Raw genomic sequence first — 21,128 nt, 5'->3', positions numbered from 1 at the left:
GCCCTAAGCCACACATGGGGTTCACTTTTTTACCCTAATCCTCACAACCAATGGTTACTGCAGGCTTTGGGTCTACCATTAGTGTAGACTAAAAATAAAAGGTTGCAGATAATAAAACATAGGATTTAGCGGAGGCCTCATGTTTTCATTATTGGCCCCCAGAGACTAAGCATTTTAACTCTATATGAAAAAAACTTGAACAAGAGAATAATCAGATTTAGATTTTGGAGCAAGGAAGGAGTTTACTTCTCTTTTAAGTAAATGACAGACATGGTGCTTCGTCATTAGGCTACAAAACACACACCACCACCTCCTGCAGCTCCATTTGACTTGAATGTGATTTAAAGACTGAAAATGGCATTTTAAAGCTTTTCTAGTTGAAGTCAATGGGGGCTGTAAGAGGTGATTTGTAACATTGTCAGCTCAGGTGTAAAGTGCCCCATGAGCCTTCAGAATTCAGATATTTTCTTTAAAGGCAAACCAACATATAAGTGTACACTGTATTACAATTACATTTATACAAAACCCTTTCATATTTTTCTGTGAATGTCTTCGAATGTTAGTATTCCTTTAACTACATTACTTTGACACCATTTTGCAAGATATAAAAATACAGTGTCATTATTTGCCTCTAAAAAGAACATGTGTTTCATATGAACAGATTCCATCACAATAAACAAGGCCAGAACTGTATAGAATCTCCACATCCATCACCATACATACACATTGATTCGCTTTAGCAAGTTGCTGAAAGATTTGGCTCTCAAAAAAATACAGTATACTGTATTTCTTTACTTCGCTCAGACATGTAATGAGGAGTGTAATGATTCATTTCCTACAAACTGTATCTGGTATGATAAAAGGTAAGCAATAAATGTTTTGAAAAAGCATCTATGCTAGAATGAATACTGAAGAATACCTCTGTAAAATACAGTATATAGTAGGACGAAAATCTTTTCAATACAAAACAGGCATTGTTTGCCAATAATTATTTTATTTGCCTATCCATGAGTGACAGATGTAATTTAGATCTTTTGGTGTTACTGACCCCATAGCTGCAGATAAATACATGTCAAAACACATTTGTTGTTTTCTACTGATATATATTGATACCAAATAATTGGTTGTTTCTTTTTCAAACTACAACAGGTGTTTTTACTGTTCATAGAAGGGTAACACAATGGTCAGCACTACTACCTTTGAGTTTTGGGGTCCTAGGTTGGATAATAAGAGACACAGGCAAGAGAATAAGGGACACAGTTACTTAATGGTGAAGGTTATAATTTTGAGTATTTTTACCAAAAATCAAAGTTTGCCACAAACTCTCCATTTACTAAAAGGAACGTATGACGAATTTTTGGAGAATCAAAATCTCATTGGTGAACATTCACATCTTTTCGCCTGGCAAAAATTCAGTGTGAAATTTAGAATACTCACCGATTTGCTATAAGCAATAATAATAAATAATAAATAATAATAATAATAAATATTCACCAAGAGAAATGTCTAAACAGCCACTTTTGCATCTCATTATGAAACATCATCTCCTCCATGCTAATATCCAACCTATGTCTTTTCTTTATACAGTAAATTCCCTAGAAACTTATTCCCACTACAAAAAATATTATTAGTGATACAATTAGTGACTATTTACAGAGAATGTCTGAAAATTTGTATGTCTGTATGTATGTATAACTTTATTTGTAAAGTGCTGTTAAGGAGCCGCAGCGCTGTACAGTGCAAATTTGCTCTGGCTCCTGATAAAACTCACCATGGTGTGCATTTATGTGATAGCGACCTTATATTGTAAAACCTGCTGGGGCAGAGACTTATGTAAACAATGAACACTCTTTATATATAAAGGATAAAAAATTAGCCATAAATATGTACCTAAATAACAGTAAAAGGTATTTAACAAACCACAGCTAAGCAGGGGGCATTGTGTCCGTTAAACCCATGACAACAGTACAAACTACAGTTTCTTAACACTCAAAGCCACACACAGCTCTTTCATTATTAATTACCATTTGTCAGTTTGTTGATTTAATCTGTAATGCCTGACTGACTTGGTTCATGAGGAAGTGAAATAGCAGTTTACCTTGATAGGCTGCCTAGATCACACGGTGCAATGTAGCAGCAAGACTGACAGTCACTGATTACAACCACAAGGTTGTAACGGAAACATAAGCCTGGGTTTCTTTTTTCAAAACAAAATTTAATAATTAATAAAAATACGTACCAACTAATTAAGGAGAAAAATGTGCCTCTACTTACTCAAAGGGAAAACATGTTATTGCAGAAGCAAGGATACATATCAAAATAATTTTGTTAGATGTAGACATTTTGTATTTATTATTGGATAGGCCAGTGAACATGAACACACACAAACAAAGCAAACAAATAGGTTTGAAACTCACGCCACAGTTAAATAGTGCCATAAATGAAACCGTCACAGCATCTTTAATTTTCCTATTATTATATTTTTCAGGGGGTTTGTAGTTATTTGTCCCTCAGCGGCTTTGTTATGTTAAATTTAGAAAATATATGAGCAGTGTACTAACTTATTCTTAATTACTGAAACAGCCACTAAACTACATCAGCTGAATGATTACCCTCATAGAGAGAAACAAGTGCCATGCTGTGATCTCACTCTGGGGCTTTAGAGCAATGCTGATAAGGGCAAGTAGTGTAAGGGAGGGGGGAGGAATAACACAGTCAGCCCATGAATCAGCCGATGATATTTTATTGCTTTATTATTTCTATAAATTAACTTACTAAAATCACAACTACAGAAATGTATTAGTATCATGTTAAATGCTAAGAAAAAAATGGTCACAGAGAACAATGAATGTAGAGGTTTGTATGGTAGGATTATGACAGTCTGAGAGAATGTTCACTCCCTTTGTTCAGTTGAAGCCTTGTGGGCATCCATTCATGTAAATGTAGAGCAATTAAACCGGTGATGCTAACACAAGGCGTTTTACAACAAGCATGACAATGGTTGTGTACAGAACATGGATAATGGAAGCGTTTATCTGGACAGACTACACCTCTTCTGTTGGACAATGAGGGAAGAGAACAGATGTCTCAGATAGACTTTTTTTCCTGTAATTTCAGGAATAGCAAATCTGCATTACCACACAATTTGCCATGGAGAAGATAAAAAAATTGCTCTTTTGTTAACAACACTACAGCTGCATTGCAAAGGGTTTACTGTAAAATACTATTAATCCATCAACTCCTTATCAACTCTTAGGTCATTCGGTCTCTATTTACAATATTCTTGCAGTTACTTTCCTACTTAATCCTCCTTTCTCCTTTATCTTCCTGGAAAATTTGGTTACCATAGTTTCTGTGTCACGCTGAGACTTGATCTGTAGAGCTGCTATTAAGCTGCTGATAACAGTGTTTCTGCTGCAATTTATGAGAAATGTCAGTTGAAGGCACAGTGAATTGTACACACTATATTTTCCCAGCTGGAGATAGCCGTGAATAGTAAGAAAAACATGAATACACATTCACTGTAGTCTAGAAAAGGCAGTTTCTTACTTTAGTCGGGTGGTCTTGATTTAAAAAAAAAAAGAATAAAAAATAAGGATCACATTGTGAACCTGATTATCCTATTAATTTATACTGTATTGAAGATTGCTATTCTAGATTTTCACCTTTAGTCCACACTGGGCGTTTTGGGGAGATTTGGTCGCCTGGTGACTAATCGCCTCATTTTTGCGGTGACCAATGTCCCCAAACGCCTTTCACGACTCTGCGCCAGCTAAAATGAAAAAACGCCGGCGGCACGCGGCGGTTCATTTTCCAAAGTCACCTGAAGTTGCCCCACGAGGAAACTTCGGACGACTTTGGAAAACAAATCGCCACGTGTGATTAGCGCCGGCGGTTTTAATTTTAGCCGGCGCAGAGTCAGGGAAGGCGTTAGGGGAGATTGGTCACCGCAAAAAGAGGCGATTAGTCGCCAGTCGACCAAATCTCCCCAAAACACCCAGTGTGGCCTGACCCTTAAATAACATGTCACTAGTTGGTTAACTACTTAAAAGGGAAACAAAACAAACAGTTATGTTATTTTATTACGTTTGCAATAGGTTTTAACCCTTTCCCTGCCAGCCGTTTTGTCCTAGATGCGAACATCTACTGCCAAGCAGTTTTTAGATATTTTGCACTCTTTCACTTTAAGGGCCTTTCCTGGGGTGGTCTTTTAGTTAACCCAGGAAAACAATATATTGTTTTTTTCAGGACAACCTGAACTTTCACAATATGCAAGAATTTTGGTGTAATTCTACTTCTCTAAAAAAATATTGGATTCTAAGTGTCAAATAAAATGAAAAAAATCATGTTGCACGAAGAACAATCACATATATCAGAAACATCATTCATTTTACGTACGAGAACACAGCTGATTTAGAAAGGTCTATGTCTCCTGAACGCGACAATACCAAATATATATAGTTTTATGGAGATTTCTCACTTGTATAGCTCAAAATCTACAAGCAGTACACAACCAAATTTCCAAAGCAACACTCCCCAAACGGCATACTTTTGATTTCAAGGCCAAACATTCCACTAACAGTAGGTTTACCCAAGAAAACTACCCATTACTAGAAAGAACAGATTCTGGTGAATCAAAAATGGGTAGAAATATCTTTGTACTCCAAACCACCAAGTTGCAATTGTTTCCTAAAGTTATAGTGTTTTATAGAAATTGGTGAATTTTTTGAAAAATGACCTCAAAGCTTCCACTCTACAGCAACATATCTCCCACACATCATTAGGTATCAATGTAAAACACCCCAAATATAAAATCCTGGGTCCACTGAACAGTTTGATGCCCAATATGAATAGATGTACCCAAGCACGTGGCATAGGAGGCCCCAAAAGGAAGACCCCCCGTTTGTTCTGTAATTTCAGATACTGCAAAATCAACACATTTACATCGTTTTGGGGGGCGGCAAAGGTAGAAAACAGTACGTTCACCCCAGAAAACCATATATTTTCGGAAAGTACACATTCCCCTGAATCTAAATTGGGTATGCATGTCTTTCTACGCCAAAGTACCAAGCCGCAAATCATTCCTAAATTTGGTGATTTTGGGGACATTTCCAAAAATGACTTCAAAATTTCGACCCTGCAGCATCGTATTACCCACATACTTTTAGGTATCAAGACAAATCACCCCAAATATGAAAGCCTGGGGTCCTCTGAACAGTTTGATGCCCAATATGTATAGGTGTACCCAAGCACGTGGCGTATAGGGGCCCCAAAACGAAGACCCCCATATGGTCTGTCATTTCAGGTACTGCAAAATCAACACATTTACATTGTTTTGAGGGGGGCAAATGTAGAAAAAAGTAAGTTCACCCCAGAAAACCATATATTTTCGGAAAGTACACATTCCCACGGATCTAAATTGGGTATGCATGTCTTTGTACTCCAAAGTACCAAGCCGCAAACCATTCCTAAATTTGGTGATTTTGGGGACATTTCCAAAAATGACTTCAAAATTTCGACCCTGCAGCATCGTATTACCCACATACTTTTAGGTATCAAGACAAATCACCCCAAATATGAAAGCCTGGGGTCCTCTGAACAGTTTGATGCCCAATATGTATAGGTGTACCCAAGCATGTGGCATATAGGGGCCCTAAAAGGAAGACCCCCATATAGTCTGACATTTCAGGTACTGCAAAATCAACACATTTACATCGTTAGGGGGGGGGGCAAAAGTAGAAAACAGTAAGTTCACCCCAGAAAACCATATATTTTCGGAAAGTACACATTCCAACGAATCCAAATTGGGTATGCATGTCTTTCTACGCCAAAGTACCAAGCCGCAAACCATTCCTAAATTTGGTGCTTTAGGTGACATTTCCAAAAATCACCTCAAAATATCTACCCTGCAGCATCGTATTACCCACATACTTTTAGGTATCAAGACAAATCACCCCAAATATGAAAGCCTAGGGTCCTCTGAACAGTTTGATGCCCGATATGTATAGGTGTACCCAAGCACGTGGCATACAGGGGCCCCAAAAGGAAGACCCCCATATAGTCTGTCATTTCAGGTACTGCAAAATCAACACATTTACATCGATTTGGGGGGGGCAAAAGTAGAAAACAGTAAGTTCACCCCAGAAAACCATATATTTTCGGAAAGTACACATTCCAACGAATCCAAATTGGGTATGCATGTCTTTCTACGCCAAAGTACCAAGCCGCAAATCATTCCTAAATTTGGTGATTTAGGTGACATTTCCAAAAATCACCTCAAAATATCTACCCTGCAGCATCTTATTACACACATACTTTTAGGTATCAAGACAAATCACCCCAAATATGAAAGCCTAGGGTCCTCTGAACAGTTTGATGCCCAATATGTATAGGTGCACCCAAGCATGTGGCATATAGGGGCCCTAAAATGAAGACCCCCATATAGTCTGTCATTTCAGGTACTGCAAAATCAACACATTTACATCGATTTGGGGGGGGCAAAAGTAGAAAACAGTAAGTTCACCCCAGAAAACCATATATTTTCGGAAAGTACACATTCCAACGAATCCAAATTGGGTATGCATGTCTTTCTACGCCAAAGTACCAAGCCGCAAATCATTCCTAAATTTGGTGATTTAGGTGACATTTCCAAAAATCACCTCAAAATATCTACCCTGCAGCATCGTATTACACACATACTTTTAGGTATCAAGACAAATCACCCCAAATATGAAAGCCTAGGGTCCTCTGAACAGTTTGATGCCCAATATGTATAGGTGTACCCAAGCATGTGGCATATAGGGGCCCTAAAATGAAGACCCCCATATAGTCTGTCATTTCAGGTACTGCAAAATCAACACATTTACATCGATTTGGGGGGGGCAAAAGTAGAAAACAGTAAGTTCACCCCAGAAAACCATATATTTTCGGAAAGTACACATTCCAACGAATCCAAATTGGGTATGCATGTCTTTCTACGCCAAAGTACCAAGCCGCAAATCATTCCTAAATTTGGTGATTTAGGTGACATTTCCAAAAATCACCTCAAAATATCTACTCTGCAGCATCGTATTACCCACATACTTTTAGGTATCAAGAGAAATCATCCCAAATATGAAAGCCTAGGGTCCTCTGAACAGTTTGATGCCCAATATGTATAGGTGTACCCAAGCACGTGGCATATAGGGGCCCTAAAAGGAAGACCCCCCCTTGTATGTTCTGTCATTTCAGGTACTGCAAAATCAACACATTTACATCGTTTTGGGGGGGGCAAAGGTAGCAAAAAGTAAGTTCACCCCAGAAAACCATATATTTTCGGAAAGTACACATTCCCACGAATCTAAATTGGGTATGCATGTCTTTCTACTACAAAGTACCAAGCCGCAAACCATTCCTAAATTTGGTGATTTTGGGGACATTTCCAAAAATGACTTCAAAATTTCGACCCTGCAGCATCGTATTACCCACATACTTTTAGGTATCAAGACAAATCACCCCAAATATGAAAGCCTGGGGTCCTCTGAACAGTTTGATGCCCAATATGTATAGGTGTACCCAAGCACGTGGCGTATAGGGCCCCAAAACGAAGACCCCCATATGGTCTGTCATTTCAGGTACTGCAAAATCAACACATTTACATTGTTTTGAGGGGGGCAAATGTAGAAAAAAGTAAGTTCACCCCAGAAAACCATATATTTTCGGAAAGTACACATTCCCACGGATCTAAATTGGGTATGCATGTCTTTGTACTCCAAAGTACCAAGCCGCAAACCATTCCTAAATTTGGTGATTTTGGGGACATTTCCAAAAATGACTTCAAAATTTCGACCCTGCAGCATCGTATTACCCACATACTTTTAGGTATCAAGACAAATCACCCCAAATATGAAAGCCTGGGGTCCTCTGAACAGTTTGATGCCCAATATGTATAGGTGTACCCAAGCACGTGGCGTATAGGGGCCCCAAAACGAAGACCCCCATATGGTCTGTCATTTCAGGTACTGCAAAATCAACACATTTACATTGTTTTGAGGGGGGAAAATGTAGAAAAAAGTAAGTTCACCCCAGAAAACCATATATTTTCGGAAAGTACACATTCCCACGGATCTAAATTGGGTATGCATGTCTTTGTACTCCAAAGTACCAAGCCGCAAACCATTCCTAAATTTGGTGATTTTGGGGACATTTCCAAAAATGACTTCAAAATTTCGACCCTGCAGCATTGTATTACCCACATACTTTTAGGTATCAAGACAAATCACCCCAAATATGAAAGCCTGGGGTCCTCTGAACAGTTTGATGCCCAATATGTATAGGTGTACCCAAGCACGTGGCGTATAGGGGCCCCAAAACAAAGACCCCCATATGGTCTGTCATTTCAGGTACTGCAAAATCAACACATTTACATTGTTTTGGGGGGGGCAAAGGTAGAAAAAAGTGCGTTCACCCCATAAAACCATATATTTTTGGAAAGTACACATTCCTGCGAATCCAAATTGGGTATGCATGTCTTTGTACTCCAAAGTACCAAGTCGCAAGCCTTTCCTAAATTTGGCGATAAAAGCAACTGTTTTTACATTTCTGAAAATCGCCTAAAAATATTGCAATTGGCCGCATTTATCTCACCCAATTTCTTACATACAATTGTAAAACACCATAAATATTGATGCCAAGGGTCTACTGAACAGTTTGATGCCCAATATGCATAGATATACCAAGGCAGCTGGCATGTGCGGACCCCAAATAAAAATAGTGAATATGAGTTTTCTCCGCTGCCCATTCGCCTTCTGTGAACATAGACCCTTGACTTCATATTATTTGCCTCAAGACCCTCCTAACAGCAATGACCCCCCAAAACCATACATTTTTGGAAAGTACACATTCTGCCGATTCCAACAAAGATAACGACGTCTTTCTACACGAAACTACCAAACTGCAAAAGCTTTTCTAAACATATAGGTTTTTACAACATTTCTGAAAATCGCCTAAAAATGTTGCAGTTTGCCGCATTTATCGGACACAATGTTTTACGTACAAAGAAAAATCTCTCTAAATATGGACGTCAGAGGTCTAATAAATAGTTTGATGCCCAATATGTATAGATTTACCAAAGTATGTGTTGTGTATGGACCCCAAATGAAAAACGTAACTATGAATTTTCACGCTAGCCAACTAAGCTGCAGAAAAGAGAACCCTAACTGTACGTTATGTGCCGTAAGACCCCCAAACTGTAAAAAGACCCCCAGAAACCCATATATTTTTGGAAAGCACATATTTTGGCGGATCAAACTAAGTAAAATCTATCTTTCTATACCAAAGCACCAAACAGCAAAACGATACTAAAGATACATAGGGAACAATAATGCAGGGATAAAATTGCAATAAAACCACAAAAATAGCGTAAATCAATGAAATAACAAAATAATTGTTCTGACAGCGTAATTAGTGGCCGAAATCGATTATCCAATAGTCACGCTGCCAAAATAACACGTTTTTAGGCAAAAAAAACAAAAGATAACAGTATAATGAATTCGTAAAAAAAAAAAAAAACACCTGTTTGTGTATACATATTTGTGCACTAATAAAAGTTATCTGAGTGTGCAAATACATGTAAATAAGTGTAAATAAGTGTAAATAACTGTACAAAAGGGACCAAGTGTGCTAAAATTAAAAAAAAAAAATTTAAAAAAATTCCAATCTTTACTAAAATGCATAAATGTACTGTAAGTATGTGTAGGTGCAGGTAAGTGTGTAAAAAAACGTGCACTTACCGTTTTTGGAGCAGGAGAATCGCTGTCTTCTTTGGAGGAGTCCTGGCAGCGTGTCTGCAGAGTTGCTGCGCAGCAGGAAGTGCGTGGGCGGCTCTGCAGGCAGGAAGAAGGTGAGTGTAGTAGCAGACGCTCCATGCGATGCGTCTGCTACTTTGAAGTCGGATCTGCGACAATCGAGTCGCAGATCCGACTTGACAGCCCCCCAGCCTCGTTGCCTAGGGGGCTGTCTTCTCTCCCCACTCTCTGCGGAGGCGGCAAAAGCCGCCGAAGCAGAGAGAGCGCTCAGCTGCTAAAGAACGTACAATGTACGTTCTTGGCAGCCTGAGCATTTGCCTGCCAGCACGTACGCCGTACGTGCTTGGCAGGCAAAGGGTTAAAATATAAAAACTGAACGCTTACACACACCCATATGGATGGAAATCAAGAATACCATTAGCCATTGAGGTAAGAAACTGTAATGCTATTAGGTGAAGATATTATACTTTTTTTGGCCTGAATTCTTACATATGTCAAATACTTTAATGTGTAAAAAACATTGTCCTATAAGATACTGTAAAAAAGAAATTCCCAGACAAAACAAGAGGCCTTTTATTTTGACTGGAAATCATTTTCTTATTTTAGTAATTTGCTTAAAATACTCAAGGGAAGAATGTGAACTCTTTCTTTACACAACATTTATGGAACCAAAGTCATAAACTCACACAATTCAGAGTTGGTATGGCACATTGCAGCATCTATTAAACAAGCACATTTTTTCCAGGAAACGGAGGATTAACTTCCCTTCAGACCTTACAGGAAAGCTCTTGCAAACAGGGGAAAGTAGAATGGTTACTTAGCTGTTTAAATGAAAACATACTGAGCTGTGGCAAGCAGCCAGAGGAACGATTTCAGATCTGTTATCCCATCTGGTTGGCTTGTAAGCTATTGGAATATACAACCTAATATCTGATTTAGAAACAAATACTGACTAGGACTCATAAAAGCCAGACTTCTTGGTGTGCTGTTTATTATGACTATATAGCTTGCGATCCATAGAGCACAGTCTTCCAGCAGTTGCAAGGAACTTAAGCATTGTCCAAAGTACCTCAGTAATAGAACCAAAAAAAGTGCACTATGTTATTATGGGCTTCAGCCAAAAAGCTCTCACAGATCAAGCAACAAGTCTTATATTTTGATCACTCTCTTAGCAAACCAAACATTGCCCTCAATGCAGCGGTTTGCAGCCTCAGCATATTCTAATTGAGTGCAGACTTTTCACTTCTATGTGAAAGAAACAAAAGTAAGAATTACATGGTGTTTGTGATAGCTCAGTTGCTTACACATCTGTTACTGATGGTTTAGCTTGGGGGCTTGAAAGTATTACCTAAGTTCAGCACATTTTAAAAAGGTATTGGAGATTAAGGCTAGCAAAGTGAAGAAGTAATTACATGACACTAGATTAAAAATAACCTTAAAATGGTTATTTGGAGGAGTTCAATACAATGTGTTGAATAATATACAACACATAAAACACTTTCTCTCTCACAAACAACAATATAATAACAACTGAAGCTGAATGCAGAGTGTTTTTGAAAGAAAAGCCTCACAGCAGGGCTTCCCACCCCCACTGAGAATTCTACATGGGAGGGACGTCAACATGCAGCCCCCAACATGAATGCTGTAGGCCAGTTGAGAAAACAGTTTGAGCTCTAACCTCAGTGTTTAGATGCTAAGTGTGTCACATTGTATGGGCAGAAATTGTGTTTTGAAAGATTTTTTTTGTAAATAAAAAAGCTATGCAACCCAACATTAATGATAACTAAATATTAATTTTTAAGAATGAATGAATGAACCTGCCACAACCTTTGTGATTAACAAAATAAATTATCTTCTGTTCTGAGATGTTGACATCCTCCTATGAAAACAAAACCACTCGCCTGAATACTATCTCTATCTGCAATGCTTTACCCAGCCCACAATATGCATATCTATATAGGACAGACACGGATCAGGTACTGCAACATTTAAAAGTACAGAACACATTTTAAAGGAAATGTGAAATAATGTGTTTAACAAATTAATAGGATTGCTTGCTTATCAGAGGATTATGCTTAGAGATTTAGGTTTCTAAGCTGGTCAGCTATTTCAGATTGCAATACCTTTTAGTTTTAAGACACCTCCTTCGTCATCAACCACTTTTGCTATGAAGAAACCTGAAGGTGAATTTTGGAATATAAACCAGTCATCGTCAGCCATAGTCACATCTGCCATCTGATCATGTTTTGTTTAACTATGTTTAAAGTAAAATATGGATCACTGCCAACGAGCTATCGGTTCACTTTTTAACAGAACATCTGACATTTTGCATTAGTATCGTGAAAGAGTTCTGAGAGGTTTTCTGAACCAAACTATAAACTCTATAGCCTCAGAAATGCCAAAAAATACAGGTGACATTAAGTGTCATGAATGATCATGATGATACTCAGTGACTAAATGCCCTGAAATGCCATGAGCTAAATTCTTTATACTCCAGTTGTCTGTATATTAGAAATGCATTTTAAGGTCCATAAATGAACAAGCCTCATATTTTTTATCCAATTTTCTGTTGACATTAACATGTTCTAAAAGGAGTGCTAATAGATGATGCCTGTCAGTCTACTAATGTGAGTAGTGTATGTGGATTCTTTAAATATATATACTGTATATATATATATATATATATATATATATATATATATATATATATATATATATATATATATATATATATATATAGATTTGCTCATAAGGATCCGCACACCAAAATTATTTCATCAAAACAAAGGCCCTAATGTGGGCCGAAACGTCGGATCTATGTACCGAATAAAGCACTGATTTTTGATGAAATAATTTTGGTGTGCGGATCCTTATGAGCAAATCTCTATATGAATTTTTGGACCCTGCACCCACAAGAATTACACTAAGTCCGGTCTACAGAGTGCGGTCGTTTCACACAGATTATATATATATATATATATATATATATATATATATATATATATATATATATATATATATATATATATATATATATATATATTTATAGTATTTCCATGCATACAGAACTCATTATTACTATTTAATATTGGAATACTTACACCAACTCTAAACAGCTCTAAATCCTCAAACTTCAACAGCTCCAACCTTACAGTTGTTATTCAGTTAAAGCTCCTTATTCCCTGCATTTGGGAATGCAGTTTGGACAGCCCTGATCTTTAGAATTCTACCTGCGAGTATGCCTAGAATGTTTTGTGGTGGGGGTTACACTTACTACAAAATGCAATTCATTTCTTTATTGCCAGTATCAATAATAGAACCAAATCTGCCCCACTATAAGTAATATAAGGATTCAGTAATAAATGCATGGGCTATAGTCTGTGGCAATGGCAATAGCACACAGGGCAATTTCATGCTTGAACAAGCACATTTAGGCGATTCTCATAAAAGGTAATGGTAATGGTAATCATGGTTTCAATAGCTTTATTTATACACATGGAATACAACTACTTAAATAATGCAAAGAATCAAACTCGAACGCACTATAAAAAAAAATATATATATATATATATATAGTGAAAAAGGATTGCGGCACTCACAGGGTTTTAGTGAAAAAACAAAAAATGTTTTATTATTAAGCCTCAACGTTTCGATCCCCCACAGGGATCTTCGTCAGGAGCAAAAACAAACAAATGTTTGTTTGTTTTTGCTCCTGACGAAGATCCCTGTGGGGGGATCGAAACGTTGATGCTTAATAATGAAACATTTTTTGTTTTTTCACTAAAACCCTGTGAGTGCCGCAATCCTTTTTCACTGCTTATTTCCCATGCTGGCACCCAGGTATTAATTTTGTCTACAGAGTGCACCATTCCTTTGGTTATATATATATATATATATATATATATATATATATATATATATATATAAAGATGTTCAGGGTGTCCGCACTTAATTTAATATTCAGTGATAACAGATCAGCACACTCATAATAGTGAATGAAGTGTATTTTAAGGAAAATATCTAAGGATGGAATAAACAGCTTCCAAGGTAGTGATTTCAAAATGCAAGTACTTTTTTTATTTAGCAGTGCTAAATAAAGAAAGCACTTTCAGTTTGAAATCACCGCCTTTGAAGCTGTTTATTCCCTTGGGAGTGTAACACAAACTGCTGGAATCTACAGCTGGAAGAATTTTGGAAGTAATACGCTGGTACCAGAAAAACTATGTCTTACCTTCAACTGAAGTGTATTTTATTGGTAACACAGCATTGTATCCAATGTTTCGTCCCAATAAAAAAGAAAAAAGAAATATATATATATATATATATATATATATATATATTTAAAAGTAAACTTAAAATTCAACTCTTTACTTTTTATATGATATGCTCTAGCATTAGATATCACATGCACAGCACACTGAAACTAGTCTAAACATATGCTTCTTTTTTCCCAGAAGGAAAATAGCAGCTAAAACAGACTGTGACAGGTCGAGTAACAGGTCTAATTTCATAGTAACCACCTCTAGAGTATTATATTCCCAAGAACAGACCTCTGACAACAGCAGGCATTAGATTTAGTGGAGGTCAGGGGAACCCTTCAAATGATATGTTTCATCGTACTGCACAGTTCCTTAAGCATTCATGTTCCCTGTGCCTGTATAGTAAGAGGCTGATGCACAGCTCAGAGCACACATTCTGTTTAGAACACCCTTGGCCCAGATTCAAAAGCATTTTAATTAGCAGTAAACAACTCATTTACATAACTTCAAACAGTGATTAGTTTTTGCACAGATGAAGTTGAATAGGCACAACAGCAGTTACCATCTGAAAGTTGATCAGAAAGCAGAAATATCTAATTCAATACTTAGACTTAAAAAATAGCCAGAACATTATTAACAGGACAACTGCCAGGTAAAGCTTTGATTTTAGATTGAATGTTAGGAATCAAATCATGTTAAACTTAGTAAGAAAAACAAAATCCTTTATTAGAGAAAACTGAGCATATTAGGAAATGCCAGGTGGACAAAGACTATTCCTTTCATTTATAATCCCAGGAAATCTGAATTCATATAGTTATGCAAAGCCATGTGTGCCCCAAATGTTACAGATGAAATGTCATGGAAATTCTTGCATGCATCTGTGAACAATTTTGCAGAGTACTTTTCCGTGCCAATGTACTTTAAAAATGGAATAGATCAAAAAGGAAGGAAACCCAAAACATCCTCTGACAATTTTGCATTTCAGTTGAAGAATATACTGTAAATTCTTTCCAAGCCAGACAATTTCATTCTCGACCTAGTTAGATGCCATTTTTTTTTTAAATAAGCTGTTTGAGATATGGTAAGCTATTCATTAAGTTTTAAACCCCCTTCTTACTTAGAAAACCATGGCATCATAATAACAACCCCAGAATGCCACACAGATAACATGATATTATGAATTAAATGAGAAATCTCCTTTATAGTGGAAAAAAGGGTAGGGTTTTCAGGCTTGAGAGACTAAATGCAATATGAACAGGGAGCACTTCAGTTTTGTAAATAGGATTGTTCTTGCAAGGGGGTAATTCAAGGAATGCCATAAACGAAGTTTATTCAGTTGATGAAATATTCCTTATAATGGAAAGGCTTTTTGTTCAACACGGTAAACACAACCTCTCCCAGCAGTAGTTTGCAGAAGATAATAGTCAAAGCAAAAGGTTAAACCACTATTTTATTATACTTTTCTTGTAAAGGTGCAGGATTTCTCAATGCATAATGCTTGAATATTGTATCCAAGACACTATTTCTTGTGCAGATTGATTTCACAAGAACTGCCAGTTAACACAATGTACAAGCATGTTATAACTTGCATACTTTTTTTAAACAAAATCATAAAAAGATACCATATGACCTTTCTGTATTCTTTTTCATGCATTGTAATGGAAATAGAAATAGTAGAGAGATTATACTACTGCTCTGGGCTTCTCTATGATGTAGACTATTTTTTTCTAATGCTCCACTATTCCTATTTTCTTTTTTATTCTAATTGACAAAGCCTATTTTCACTATTCAAGACTTTCCATCATGTAGATTAGAAACTGCCAGGTTAAACTATTTATAAAAAATCACATTGGGAATAAAGTCCTAAAATTGGCACTCCTGGTCAACTGTCATTCCGCTTTACTAGTAGTGGAACAAAGCAGAATTTGGAAAGCCAGAAAACCATTTACCATTTAGGATTTACTAATATTTTATATAAAGACAGAACACAACACGGTACAACTAGCATATCTTAATATCATATTTCACATTGTGAAATGTGCCACTTTTTCTATGGAAGGACCTATTATGTGTCATACTAATTAACCATATCATTAATCCACTTACAGATGAAGCCACTTGGATTTGTGAGTTAAATGCGTCATGACTCAGAGTTAATTGAAGAAACTGTGTTATCTAAAGTTATCTTATCTCATTTAATGCATTTAACCTTTTCATTAGCATACCAAAGCACCATTGTTCACAATGGTGAATGCTTTAATTAGATGGGATGTTGTGACACAGTTTTCTGTGTTAAATGAGATAAATGGGATATCTGTGTTTAGTTATTCTGTGTCAAACAGACAAACCATAATGGCTGCATCTGTATAAAAAATGCTTTCCAGGAATAAGTTAGTAGCTTGGTTCAACACACCTCTACTGGGATACGGGAACTATAATGAAGTCAGAACATTATATAATTAATCTATTAAGTTTGATACATTTGCATTTAAATATATATTGAAATTGTTCAAATAATTTAATATCATTTTTCTCAAACAACATACCTTCTTCCGTTTCGTGCCAGACAATTCCTTCTAAATTAACACTGGTTCCAGGTTCACAAGGTCCAAGGCATTCAGGTTCTGTTACAACTCCAGCATCACAGGTATTAACACCCACTGAACGAGTTCGCACCAACAGCTGTTCCACTGGGGCCGCAATAGTTGTTGAAGATGAAGAAAAGTAGGAAGGCTGAATCTGAGGGGAAATGCTGCTATGGACTGGTGGTGGTGGTGGGGCAGGCACTGTAAATAGGGGATCGACCTGGGAAAAAAAGATTTGCTTCGATTACGATACATATCAGGGTCACACTGTATCACATTGTATCCATTGTATAATTTCCAGTTTTGAACATGTCCTGGACATATTTTTATTAAAAAACCTATACAGGTATTGAACCTGTTATCCGGGATGATCGACAACGAATCTTTCTGTAATTTGGATCTTCATACCTCAAGTCTACTAGAAAATCATGTAAACATTAAATAAACCCAATAGGGATTAATTATATCTTAGTTTGGGTAAAGTACAAGATACAGCTTTATTATTACAGAGAAAAAGGAAATAATTTGGATAAAATGTAGTCTATAGGAAACAGCCTTTCAGTAATTTGGAGATTTGTGGATAATGGATATATATACAGTATATATATATAAATATATTATAAGTATATTTTATGGGGAGGTGACTCTCTCCTTAAATGCCTGCTCTCCCAAACCCCGCTTAATGGTGTCTTTGGAAGAGATCATGCTAAAAAAAGAGAAAAGCAGGTATGGTCTTTCTCCCCCCAAAGATAATACTTTCTTCTCACTTGTATAGGACTGACGTATGGACACTGCCTTGACGGGGCGCATCAGCTTATGCATACTTTGTACAAACTTTGTAACTAAAAGTGTCTTTATATATATATATATATATATATAATCCATCCTGGTGCACTCACAAAGCTTTCTGCATCAACTGCCTGGGTGCTGGTCTAACACCAGTATTACTTACAAATATCAAAGAACCGCACTCCAGAAACTTTATAAGTGAAAAAAATTAAAGTGATTTATTTCAATGTTTCAGCTCCTTTACTTGGGCTGTCATCAGGATGTGAATCATAACATACAGTATTACTCCTTTTAAAGTGAACAAAATGTTGTCAAACCATGAGGAATGACGTCATCAGTGCGTGCCACCATTAAAATCTACCCTACCAGTGTAATATATATATATATATATATATATATATATATATATATATATATATATATATATATATATATAGATAGATAGATAGATAGATAGATAGATATACTGTATGTATACTTTTTATTGTTAAAAGGATTGGAAGGTCAAGAAATTTTCATAGCATACAGTTAACAAAAACATAGTCTCTAGTTCTATGTGTTAAATTCCCCACATGGGTGAATTTCTATGGACCAGACACTTTTATTTGGTCATGGTCACACACAATAGGCATATATCACTGACTTGATAGGTCAGCTGTTGATCTGGATGACTTTCTTTGAAAAATCAGGAAAAGACTAGATGCTTCTATTTTTGTTAGCTGATGACCTGTAACATGCACTATTAGGGCATTTTATCAGCCCCGAGGGACCTGAGTGATACAATATCAGCGGTCATCTAAATTAGGTGTGGATCACTAATTTGCTTGGTGTTTGGGAAGCTTTCATTTATCAAAATGTGTGCCAATTAAAATGGGTCAAGGCAAAATTTGGAATAATTTTGGGACACTGTGATTTTGGGGAATGTTTATCTGAAATCTTGGCTTTATCACAAGTATTCATTTGTTATGTTTCCTCTAAAAACAAGTGAAATTAAATAGTTTGGCACAGTCCAGTAGCAGGATTGTTAATCCTTGCAAAATACAGTGTGCTAAACTGCTTTGTGTCTACTACAGTTTCTTATGTTTATGTCAGAAAATTCCTTTAATGTGTATTGGACTGTGTTTAGTGTCTGTGTGTATGTGTGACTTTTTACATCAGGGTGTAACAAATCTTGCAACCCAATGAAGAGCGGTGATTATGCTGTGTTTATCCACAGCAAAGTTTAGTGATGGATAGATGAAACCTAAATTCTTTCTTTATTAAAACATCCATACCTGGTAAACATGTATTTAAAAATTCAGTTGTCAATCATATATTACTTTCACGTTTCATTCTGTACTTTCTAGATGTCACTGCACTCATCACATTCCCCCTCTCTACTCATTGGAAAATATGCATGGGTCTAGATATTGTCTAAATATGCATGGCTATATGTGTCAGGTCCCCCATTCTGGCACATAAACAAGATTTTGGCATGATGCAAAGTTTGTCTTAATAACAGTGTTCACAAAATGACTGCTGCCTGTTTGCTGTGATTGTTAATTCCAAGACCGAAGGAAAAAAGATTTAAATAATTTACATAGTGTAAATAAAGTTTATTTTGCTTGGCAAACATGATAGAAAATAATTTGAAAGTATTTTTTAGGGTGCCATGTCCCCTTTACAAAATACAGTTTTTCAAACACTATTTATAAATGTTTTTTTGTTTTTTTAAATTCTGTTTTTTGATATTTATATTTCCCTTTGAAATGTTACTACTATAAATAGAATCTTGCACTACTAAGATTAAGATTAGATTTAGATTTTGTAAAATTATCCCTTTTATATTCTTTAAAGATTCAATCATGTAGTAAGACTAGGTCTTAGTTAGGCAGTAAGTCACTTGGGGGGTTATTTATCAAGGTCTGAATTTATCTCAATATCGGCTGCTACAAACTCCATGTTTTTATATTCGGGCTTTTTAGCCCTCGGCATTTAATAAATTCCGAAAAATTCGTGATTTTTTTAAAAGTCAGATTTTATAAAAAAAAAACATAAATTTTTCTGATTTTGGGGAATTTCGGGTATTCGGCGCTTAGTAGCTAACCCCCTTAGACTCTTGGATGCCACTGTTGGCATTCAGGGTTATTGCACAACAATGCATGCTAGATATCACCAGACATTGCATTGGACACAAATACACATCTTGCTAATAAATACACAACTAACTAATAGCTACAAAGATTATGTTAGTTGTTGGTTTTCAGTGATGAACAAAATCTATGAAAGCAAAATAAAGTCGATGGGGGTCATCGCGTGGCAGGGGGAGGAACATAGGTGTCCCCAATACTGCCCCCTAACTTGCACATTATTCAGACTCACAAATTAGGGCATGGTAGAGGACATGGAGACCTGGTCTAAAAGCAGATGAACACAATATTCCCAGATCACCTTGCAGACAATTAACAGTTGTGCAGCTTCCCAGGCACAGCAAACACATTTTACTAATGACATTGCCTTTGCTTTATGGCTGTAGAGTGGAACAGCAGCACAATATTCAGGGAAAAGTGATCTCAGGTGTTTTCACTGCTGTCCTTTAAAATTAACCATTATTTTTATATTTCACAAAACAAAATAACAAAGTAGTAGGAATGCAACAAATACAAGTTAAACAGTTGTTTGTGGCACTATTTCAAACCAGAATTTAATACAAAGGAAAACAATACAGCTTTTTCTTTCAGTACCTCATTATTTTAAGTTGACGACTGCCAGGTGTTGATGTGCACTGAGAACTAGCCAGAACATAGAACCAGAGCACTATTATGCTGGGAAAATAGCTGATGTCCCACTGTCTAAAACCATGCTCATGTACTGTAACTGGTTCAGCTCCAAGCTGAGTGTTTGGTCATAGCTCATTTTAGTATAAATATTATTTTAAGAAATTCTACATTTATTGAGAGGAAAACTAAATGCTCTGGAGTATAACCTGCAGATGGGTCATTGTGGGACTTACTAAAGCAATGTATTCTTTATGTGAGTGATTATATACAAGAACAGGTAGTTATTTTTGGGACAATGGCAGACAGGGTGATTCTGTACTTATATGTGTGTACTGGGTTTTGAAATGTATGATAATGAGATTATTGCTTCCCTCCAAGGGCAGAACAATTAGGACATTTTGTAGCCTAAGTGGTCTCCATGTGAGCAGATGGGTGACAAAATGCGCAGAATTGCCCCCCCCCCCCGTTCATTTCCATTGCATTCATCAGGCCCCATGGGTTCACTTGTAGGTCTGGTGATGTTCATGGAAAATAAGGAAGTCACTGCAGTAGTGAGTGTACCCACAGGTCTAGGTGACTGCCATTTAAATGAAATGGGGGCAATTTGAACATTTTGTCTGTTTACTCAACTGAATAGCTTTGTGATGTCCTGAACTGCCCTCTGCCATTCCCAACCTCGGGGAATTAAAATAATTTTGGTAGAACCATCATTATCATCATTATAGGCCATAATGGACTAGAGGAATCCCTTTGTAAACAAATATGCTGCAAGAGTATACTACATTACAAATATTTTAGAATTAACTAAATATATAGGTCATAGAAGGTGACAAAATAATAAAAAGCTTATAGCTCTATTATATCAAGGTAAGTATATATAGATTAAAGCCTTAGAAGAATCGATACTGCAGTTTAACAATGATGATTTTTAAGCAACACTGATTTAGCTGC

The 21,128-nt window shown here is 36.5% G+C and overlaps 1 protein-coding gene across 4 annotated transcripts in view; it reads right to left on the bottom strand.

Moving 5' to 3' along the window:
- Positions 1-21,128, bottom strand: part of LOC108717283 (zinc finger protein 608) — a 62,844-nt gene that overhangs the window by 24,459 nt on the left and 17,257 nt on the right. For all 4 annotated transcript variants that reach the window (XM_018264173.2, XM_018264172.2, XM_018264174.2 and 1 more), the window contains exon 3: positions 16,591-16,849. In XM_018264173.2, the coding sequence (XP_018119662.1) occupies positions 16,591-16,849 (259 nt within the window). The remainder of the gene's footprint in view (positions 1-16,590; positions 16,850-21,128) is intronic.

The sequence above is a fragment of the Xenopus laevis genome, chromosome 1L, assembly GCF_017654675.1.
Source record: "Xenopus laevis strain J_2021 chromosome 1L, Xenopus_laevis_v10.1, whole genome shotgun sequence".
Taxonomy (NCBI): Eukaryota; Metazoa; Chordata; class Amphibia; order Anura; family Pipidae; genus Xenopus; species Xenopus laevis.
This window is presented reverse-complemented; position numbering and strand designations above follow the sequence as displayed.